This window comes from Quercus lobata, chromosome 10, assembly GCF_001633185.2.
Source record: "Quercus lobata isolate SW786 chromosome 10, ValleyOak3.0 Primary Assembly, whole genome shotgun sequence".
Classification (NCBI taxonomy): domain Eukaryota; kingdom Viridiplantae; phylum Streptophyta; class Magnoliopsida; order Fagales; family Fagaceae; genus Quercus; species Quercus lobata.
In genome coordinates, this window is record NC_044913.1 from 2,388,969 (window position 1) to 2,398,891 (window position 9,923).

A 9,923-nucleotide genomic window follows, 5' to 3' on the forward strand; every position below is an offset into this window, starting at 1 on the left:
ACCTAATTATCCAAACAATTTTTCGAAATATACATTACAAGAAACATATGCAAATTTAAGTGTTAAATAGATTAAATGTCATTGAAAATACAAAAAGAATAGTATGTTGGCACATAATTTAACTTAATTTTGATGGTAATATATCGAAATATTCAAAAGTTGTATCCTGTACACGAAACTCTTATTTCTGTGAGGTTTGGATAAGGTAATTGACTAATTAGTACGCACATTTACCCCAATAGAGATTATTAAAAAACACTCATTCCCTTACCTTAAAATAAAAAATAAAAAATAAAAAATCTCTTGAGAGGTGGATTTAGGACTTGAATCCAAGACATATCGCTTTGAATGAAAGACATTTCTATCGTGAGAAGGGAGGCTATTGTATAGTTTAGGTACTACTATACTTTTACTAACTTATTTTGTAACTCAATGAAAATTACAAACCACACTCAAATAGATAAGAATAAAACAAAAGGTTTTGTTAAGAAAAATAGCAGGTGTGTTTGGGAATGCCAAAAAAAAAAAACAAGTGTATTTCCTGCTGACTCACTATGTCAGTAAGAGACTCCTCAAGGAAATGACAAAAAGATAATTCAGAACTGTACTTTAACGAAGCCAACCATAGAGTTAGATATGTAGAATGAAGTAGTTGGGAAGATCATATATTATTAAAAAATGATTAAGAAAACAAAAGGTTCATCTATCTGTATGATTTTTTTATATCCTAGCAAGTACATGCTTGAGTTGGGATTCAAATTCCATTGCATATACTATACTTTATACCCAACAAAAGAAAAACATAAACAAAATCTCTAGCTGGAATGATGAACTTAGCATGTGAGGGTCGAATCTCAAGCAGAAGCAATCACATAAACTTATGGAAAAGGTTCACTGACCCTTCCCATAATGTAATTTGTAGCCATGATTAAGTTTGTTCGAACATTGTTGGCACAACCCTCTACATTCTGCTTTCAGCCATAAGTATTTGACATTTAAGGGGCAATGCATGTGCTAACATCCTAGTCTGTATCATAGCTTTGAATTATCTCTTGTATTATTCAGACTAAAATGAGCCCACTCATGAACTAGTTCCACTTTTCTTTTACAAGCAAACTTGCCAGGGCCAAGAAAAAAAAAAAAAAAATTTGGGAGCACTTTAGTACATTGTTTATGCAGTCAGAAGGAAAAAAAATCAACAATGTCCAATGCAAGAAACCACAAACACGTATAAGATCCAAAACACATACAACATTAAAAAAAAAACTTGTTGAGATGATGCTATAGTGTGTATGTATTGAACAAAAAGATAAAAGTGACACATTATCATTTTTGGTCATGTGTCGCCCTCAATGCACTATAACTAGTAGTATTATTACTATATTTATATACTCTAATCGAGAAAGTATCTCTTCAGACAGACTCATCACAACCATGCTTGTCTAATACAAGATTTTTCCACTTCTAATACAAGTTTTTGTGGGTTCTCCAGTCGTTTTTGTGGGTTCTCTAGTCTTGGCTGCATGGTTCCCGATACAGTGAATCGGTGAGTGGGGTAGGTAACGGAATCAATAATGACAGAAAAGGTTTGTCAAAAAACCAAAAAGAAGGAAAAGGTTTCCCAGAAACCGCTCGTGAGAAAATGGTTTCCTCGTAGCTCTGAATTAAATTCAGGATGTAAATTTTGAGGAGGGTGTGGTCTTCCAAAAAGTGGAGTTTTTCTAGATTTAGGTGAAAAGTAGAGGTTTTGAGTAACTTATTAGACTAGAACAAAAAAGGAAAAAAAAAATAAAAGGTCTCAATAGGTGTAAGTTTTTTATAGAGGAAATGTTACATAAAGGACGATGCTGAAAAATCATTATAGGAAACAGAACTATCCTAAAAATTGAAGTAAAGTTATTACAAAGTTACAGAAAAACATAGCCAAATGAAAATAGTGAGTTTTTCGAGTCACTCTTTACTTTCTAGTTCCTTCTACGTGTTTTCTGAGTAACATACTCTGCAGGGCATAACTTTTTACTTTAATCCAAATTCCAAAAAAAAAAAAAAAAATTTGTTTCGTTGTTTTCCAAATGTTCCCATCAACTTATTCAGGTTATATTACTCATTTACCTGTATTATTACAATTATTTAGACCGGATGTTCCCACCAACTAATTTAAAAACAAAGTAAGTGCTTGATTTCAAAAGAATTACTATTTCAATTATTTAGATGCCAAAATTGTGTATCTATCCCCAAGTCAATGTCTTAAATGCCAAATCTAATATCTAATCAATGTCTATTTCCCTTTAATCTTTTCATAATCTCCTAATTCACATCCTAAAACAAACCAAGCATATCTTATCTCTCATGCCATTCATTTCAAGTGAGAAATCTCTTCAATTTCAATTATTTTAAGATGTTTTAATCTTTCTTCTTACATAAATGGTGAATCTCACCAATCATATAAAAAATGGAAATGGAAATACTACGCCACTATGATATGAGAATAGTGCTTAATTTTCCTTCAACTAGACTCTCGTTTCCTATTATTCCACTAAAGTCTAGCCCCAAAGAATAAGTTAAACATCCCTCTCTCTCCTTTTAACTTTTGCCATATTTTGTGGGTGTCACTTCAAGTCAATGTTCCATTCATTTCTTTGATACTCACTAACCCCAAATCCACTACTTTAAACAGTGTAAGAGAAGACACGTTTCAACCAATAATAATAATAATAATAATACCTTCTAAGAAGAAATTATATATGTCAATGTTCCATTCATTTCTTTGATACTCACTAACCCCAAATCCACTACTTAAAACAGTGTAAGAGAAGACACATTTCAACCAATAATAATAATAATACCTTCTAAGAAGAAATTATATATTTTATTTATTATCTAGATTAAAAATCCTTATAACCTAATTCCCAACCCAATCCCACTCTAGGGGCTCGAATGAACGATCACAAGCTCATGGATACCCCAAGCCCTCGTGGCAAAGAAGGTACCACTTCACCCAACTTGAGTAAGAGTGAGAAATTATACATGAACAGTAGTGAGTAGTGAGAATTTATCGGTAAGAGAAGAAGGTACCACTTCACCCAACATGAACAGTAGTGAGAAATTATCAGTAAGGGAATGTTCCATTTCACCTAACCTAACATGGACAATGGTGAGAAATTATCCCTCCTTAATTACTCAAATCCTATATAAAGACTCACATGAAGAATCCATTCACTTTTAAAGAACCCAAAACCTCACCCCACTTTTATCTCAGTATGTGAGAAGAATGCACGAAATAATTTCACAATTGGAAGAGATTTTAGATTCAATAAGATCTTTCTCCATTTCAAAAATTGTTCATTTCATTTCATCACTCGTTGGTCACTTGTTGGAAGTGGAACAACTGAATTATTATATAATACTAATAACCAATCACCCAAAGAAATGAAGAATAATAAACAAAATGAAAAAGTTCAAGGTTTCCAATTGATATATGTTATTATTTGCAGTTATTTTATGTTTTGTACTTCATAGAGTATATAACAACTATTAAAAATAGAAAAAAAAAAAAAAAAGAAAGTACAATCTTACAAAATTCTACAGCTTAACTGTAGATCGTACTTTTACAGCAAGAACTACACAGTGCACATGTAGAGCACCCATTCACCACCCAATTTTCATTTTCACCCAAAGACAAAGTTTCTCATTTTTTTTTTTCTTCTTCTTTTACATGACAGAACAGGCATTTGGGTTCTCATCACTGAAGATCTGAGGTGGGTAGGCATACATTTCATTAGCATACCTTTGTTGATACATTTCCATAAAATGCCTTTGTGGATAGTGCTGAAATGCATTTGCTTGAAGCTCTATCATCTTGTTAGTCTCTTCTGTAGTGGCTGCTGCTGCTTCTTTTGCCTCAGGCTTTGCTTCTTCTCCCTTACCTTCTTTTTTCTCTTCCTTAGCTTTGGTTTCTTTGTCTCCACCACCACCACCTTCCTCAGCTTTTTTCTCTTCCTTACCATCTTTGGATTCTTCTTTGTCCTTCTTTTCCGGTTCTTGTTTTACAATTACCGCATGCTTTCCAGTCCTCTTGTACACGTATTCCACCAACTTTGGTGGGTCAAACACGCCCTTCACTGTTACCTCTGAACTCTTTAGATCTGGCTCTGCCGACTCAACTCCTAAAAATAAAAAATAAAAATGAATAATTGAGAAATTTTTTAAAAAGGGATCTATTTAGTCTAAGCTCAAAAACACTCAAAATTAAAAATTGGGATTATGGGATTTGAGGGTGAATGATTGAAGGGGCAAAAATTGGGTTTGATTTGACCAAAAAGAATGGAATCTTTTAGTGATATAATTTTAATAATATAATATCAAAAAGAAAAGAATGTGGTTGATTTTGAATTAATGGTAACGAGAATAAACTCTGTTTTTAATAAGAGATTCAAAAGGTTTAACAACAATTAAACAAAAGGGCATGACCGTTGGTTGCCAACGGATTCATATTTCATAATCACAACTTTTTCATTTTTGTTGAAGAAATCATAATCACAACTAAAAGCCAAAATTGCATGAACCTCAAAATTAATTTTTCATTTAAAAAAAAAAAGCTCAAACCTTTCATTTTCAGTATACGTTTCTTAATTTCTTGTGCACAAGCCTCACAATGCATGTGAACCTTTAGCACCACTGTGATAATCTGAGGCTGCCAAACAACAACATAGAAATGAATCAACAACCAAAACCAAATTATTATTATTAAAAAAAAAATTTAATTAAAAAAAAAAAAAAAACTATCTTGATTTTTTTGGAAAAACAAACAATTTTTTTTTTTTTAAAACCTCTTCGTTTCTTCTCTTCAGGCTTGGGCTCTCTGCCGCCTCGGGCTTTTTCTCCTCCCACTTTGGTTTGGGATCGGAGAGATGAGCCTCAAACGTGCCTATGCTCTTCCTTTAAACTCTCTCAAAACCTTCAAGTCAGCCTTTTCACCCATTCACCACAACCTTTGAAATCTTGCAATCCGTTATAACATCCTTCAAAACTTAAAACCCCACACACACACACACATTCAATCAAAACAACACTTAGAAAAACAATGAAACATACAAACATTATAGCGTTGCTCCAAAATGAACAACAATAAAAAAAAAAAAAAAAAAAAAAAAAAAAAAAAAAAAAAAAAAAAAAAAAAAAAAAAAAAAAAAAAAAAAAAAAAAAAAAAAAAAAAAAAAAAAAAAAAAAAAAAAAAAAAAAAAAAAAAAAAAAAAAAAAAAAAAAAAAAAAAAAAAAAAAAAAAAAAAAAAAAAAAAAAAAAAAAAAAAAAAAAAAAAAAAAAAAAAAAAAAAAAACCCCACTAATTACCTTCAAAGCCTTTGAGGCAGCGCCGAACCTTGCGGGCACAACCTTCACAATGCATGTAAACTTTGAGCACAATTTCTTGAGGTGGTGGTGGTGCTGCTGCTGCTGCTTCTTCTTTAGCTTCTTTGGATTCCTTTCCATCCTTAGCTGCTTCCTCTTTCTTTTCCTCTGCCTTCTTCTCTTCTTTCTTCTCCTCCTCTGGCTTTTTCTCCTCCATCTTCTTCTCCTCTGGTTTCTTCTCCTCCTAAAACACAAAAGGTAACATTCACAACCCCAAAAAACAAATATTATAACTAATGAAAACCCGTCATCAAAATTTTAAAGTCAGCTATGATTCCTCGACAGACTAGTCAGCTTCAATAACACATAAAGCAAAAACAGAGAAGAAAAGGAAAAAAGAGTATGATAAAGACTTAAAAGTTTATAGGGGTTTCAAAGTTTCAAGACCTCCCCCATTTGTTTACTCTCTCTTCGTGGGTAATGGAGATTTAGATGATGATGATGATGATAAGGCTTTGTATAGCAGCACTTCTTTTCTCTAGTGAAATTTTTTGGACTCTCTTTTGTAAACAAAACACATTATGAGAGTTTTGGACCATCAGATCTGAACGCTGAATAGGCTCTTTTATGATCATCATCATAACATGACGTGGCTGCCTGTAAAGGGCACGTGCAACGGAGCAGGGACATGCTGCAGACAAATGGTGCTTGGAGGTTACATGCTTCTTTTGGAATTTTATGGGTCTTTTTGGGAATTCCAATAAATAAATAAAAATTGTTATAGCGTGGATATCTATGTAGAAAATTTTACTCTTTTTTTCCATAATTTTTTTTTTTTTACTTTATTAAGCAATAGAGGTAAATATACATATGAATGTGATATGCTATAGTGCTATACCATAAATTAAAAAAAAAAAAAAAAAAAAAAAAAAAAAACCATCTTGATTTTTTTTGGAAAAACAAACAATTTTTTTTTTTTTTTTAAACCTCTTCTTTCTTCTCTTCAGGCTTGGGCTTCTCTGCCTCCTCGGGCTTTTTCTCCTCCTCAGCCTTTGGTTTTGGGATCGGAGAGATGAGCTCAACTTGCCTATGGCTCTTCCTTTGAACTCTCTCTAAAACCTTCAATGGATCAGCCTTTTCACCTTTCACCACAACCTTTGAAATCTTGCAATCCGTTATAACATCCTCAACACCTAAACCCCACACACACACACACATTTCAATCAAAACCAACACTTAGAAACAACTGAAACATACAAACATTGATAGCGTTTGGCTCAAAATGAACAACAACCCCACTAATTACCTTCAAAGCCTTTGAGGCAGCGCCGAACCTTGCGGGCACAACCTTCACAATGCATGTAAACTTTGAGCACAATTTCTTGAGGTGGTGGTGGTGCTGCTGCTGCTGCTTCTTCTTTAGCTTCTTTGGATTCCTTTCCATCCTTAGCTGCTTCCTCTTTCTTTTCCTCTGCCTTCTTCTCTTCTTTCTTCTCCTCCTCTGGCTTTTTCTCCTCCATCTTCTTCTCCTCTGGTTTCTTCTCCTCCTAAAACACAAAAGGTAACATTCACAACCCCAAAAAACAAATATTATAACTAATGAAAACCCGTCATCAAAATTTTAAAGTCAGCTATGATTCCTCGACAGACTAGTCAGCTTCAATAACACATAAAGCAAAAACAGAGAAGAAAAGGAAAAAAGAGTATGATAAAGACTTAAAAGTTTATAGGGGTTTCAAAGTTTCAAGACCTCCCCCATTTGTTTACTCTCTCTTCGTGGGTAATGGAGATTTAGATGATGATGATGATGATAAGGCTTTGTATAGCAGCACTTCTTTTCTCTAGTGAAATTTTTTGGACTCTCTTTTGTAAACAAAACACATTATGAGAGTTTTGGACCATCAGATCTGAACGCTGAATAGGCTCTTTTATGATCATCATCATAACATGACGTGGCTGCCTGTAAAGGGCACGTGCAACGGAGCAGGGACATGCTGCAGACAAATGGTGCTTGGAGGTTACATGCTTCTTTTGGAATTTTATGGGTCTTTTTGGGAATTCCAATAAATAAATAAAAATTGTTATAGCGTGGATATCTATGTAGAAAATTTTACTCTTTTTTTCCATAATTTTTTTTTTTTTACTTTATTAAGCAATAGAGGTAAATATACATATGAATGTGATATGCTATAGTGCTATACCATAAATTAAAAAAAAAAAAAAAAAAAAAAAAAAAAAGAAAGAAGAAGAGTGATATGCTATAATTAATTTATAATAAAAATAATATTTGTGATAAATTCAAGTTAGAATGATTGATGTTATTCCAAATTTATAATAAAAATAAAGGCAGGAATAACTGTTTCAATTAATTGCCGATAAAAAGAAGGAAAATTGAGCAAGCGGGATAGTTGGCAACCACTAGTGAAGTCACAAGTATCTGCATCGTGTTCATAAATAGAAAAAGAATATCTTTATGAACATGATATGTGACAATTGATTTATAATTAAAATGATTTTAATGATAAGTTTTGAGTAAAAATGATAGAGGTTACTCCAAATTTATAATTGTAGGGTCACGATTCGTGGCAGACCGTAACAGTGTCGGGTTCGCACGTAAAACGGCCCTAACAATATCATTTGTAGAGCGTGGGTTTGAAAGGCTAGGCCTTGATCGATAGGCGATGGGTTTTTCATGGCGTTCATACAAGGTTAAACGATCGTCACCCCTAGGGTACTTCTCCTGGAGGTGGGCTGGGAGGCTCTCGTTTTTGGCCATTTTTTCCCAGCCCCTTCCCAAAGTTACTTAGTTTTCCTTTTATACTCGCCTGTGTTCATTATCCTTCATCCACGTGTAGGGTCAATCTTTACATGACTGATACTTATCCCATCAGTCCATCCCCCAAAGTCGTTGGGGGTGGTTGTAAGAGCCAAAGAATGCGGCCCTGTCGGGTTCAGAACATTAAATGACAATAACAGCAGCTTTTCCTGGATATTTTAGATCTTTCTTCCATGTTCCAGTCCTATACTGTTTTTGCCCTTCCCTTTGGGGGTACTGTGGGTCTGCCGAGGACTGAACTACCCTCGGCGGTACCCAAAGGCTATTTCGTTGAACTTGGGCCATAATCCTCCTCGGCTTGGGCCTTTGGACTCTCCCTGGGTAGATGGGCCTGGCCCATAAATCATTTGCGCCCCACAATAATCAAAAGGAAAAGTCTCTCCACACGAAATTATTTATTGATTTGTTTACACTTTTCTCTATGCTGTTATGTTATGGTGGACCCACTTGAATTTTATCTCATATGCTAGGAAATGAGATATGAAACTTTTGATGAATTTGTCTATAGTAAAACTATAATAAAAATAGTATTAATGATAAGTTTATGTAAAAATGATAGATGTTGTTCTAATTACAATTTACTATAAATAGCAACTTGTGAAAATAATTGTGTACTTGATGGTTGACATTATATTTTTTTTCTTGGTAAAAAAAATGATTAGAAGGGGGACCAGTATGTGACATTAATTAGCTAGTTAGATTTTTTTTTTTTTTGGAATAAGTTTACTCGGTTGGATTTAGTAAAATATGATGGTGGTATTATTTAGAATGTCAATATCCTGAATTTGATCAGTTGACCATGGAGTATTAATCCAATCCAATCCAATGAGCAGGAAATCATCATATTGAAAACTTACTAATTACTAAGTACGAAAAATGTTTTCATGTGAATTTCTAGGAATTGGATTTGGGATTTGTATTTTTGGTGTATGCCTAGAGATTTTTCTATTGGGATTTTGATCACACACTTTTAACTGTCATTTTTAATGATTCAAACCAAAAAAAAAATGAAAAAAAAAATGTCATTTTTAATTTATGTAGTCGTACAATTAGGAAGTTTAAACATTGTATTCACGTGGTTCAAAACCCTTCTCAAACGGTGGGCTTTATATCAGTGTGCTGAGATTCAATACAAACTTTTTTTTTTTTTTTTGACTCACAACCCTGAACATAATTATAGGAGCACCCCCACTAGAGAATATTAAATTGAGTCATAGTTACTGTGGTCGGAGGTGATCACATACCTCATTCTAACCCCACAAGAGAACTAGTAAATCAGGGGTTAGCTGCAATAGACAACTCCACTTCTCGTTAGGGTTTAAACGTGGGACCTCAAGACAATGGTCACAACCACTAGGTCACCTCTCTCAGTGGTCAATACAACCCTTTTATGTACAAAAATTTTCTTTACAAATCATGATTGGTGTACCAATATTACTATTTTCTGTCAATATTACTATTTTTTGTCAATATTACTATTTGCTACTTTACTTTCAACAGTGTTAAGAGTTCAAGAACTTCAGAGATAAATTGAATCTGAGAAAAAAAAAATTATAGATTTTCTGTGTAAGAGGTTGAGGAAAAAAAAGGGGAAAAGAAAGAAATAATATCATTCAGGAAAAGTTTTATGATTTTGACCTATGGTTACCTAGTCAGTGGTGAGTGGTCCTTTGTCCATTCTTGGAATGTGAATTGTAAAATAGTTATACAGGGCAAAGCATGTGAGTTAACAATTTTGCAG

General features: G+C 33.4%; 1 protein-coding gene across 1 annotated transcript; it reads right to left on the reverse strand.

Annotated features, from left to right (window-relative positions):
• Window positions 1–3,446: 3,446 nt before the first annotated feature.
• Window positions 3,447–7,258, reverse strand: LOC115965721 (heavy metal-associated isoprenylated plant protein 7). Its single transcript, XM_031085020.1, has 5 exons — window positions 7,097–7,258; window positions 6,653–6,893; window positions 6,334–6,539; window positions 4,606–4,693; window positions 3,447–4,166 (listed from the first exon to the last, which is right to left on the reverse strand). The coding sequence occupies exons 1-5, from the start codon at window positions 7,103–7,105 to the stop codon at window positions 3,712–3,714; spliced, it is 999 nt and encodes a 332-aa protein (XP_030940880.1). The 5' UTR covers window positions 7,106–7,258; the 3' UTR covers window positions 3,447–3,711.
• Window positions 7,259–9,923: the final 2,665 nt, after the last annotated feature.

Bases quoted from the DNA above. Each gene is read 5' to 3' on its own strand.
- LOC115965721 (XM_031085020.1), bottom strand. The intron at 6,540-6,652 runs GTAATTAGTGGG...TGTGGGGTTTAG, and splicing joins CTGCCTCAAAGGCTTTGAAG to GTGTTGAGGATGTTATAACG. The intron at 4,694-6,333 runs GTTTAAAAAAAA...GTTGTTTGGCAG, and splicing joins CTGAAGAGAAGAAAGAAGAG to CCTCAGATTATCACAGTGGT.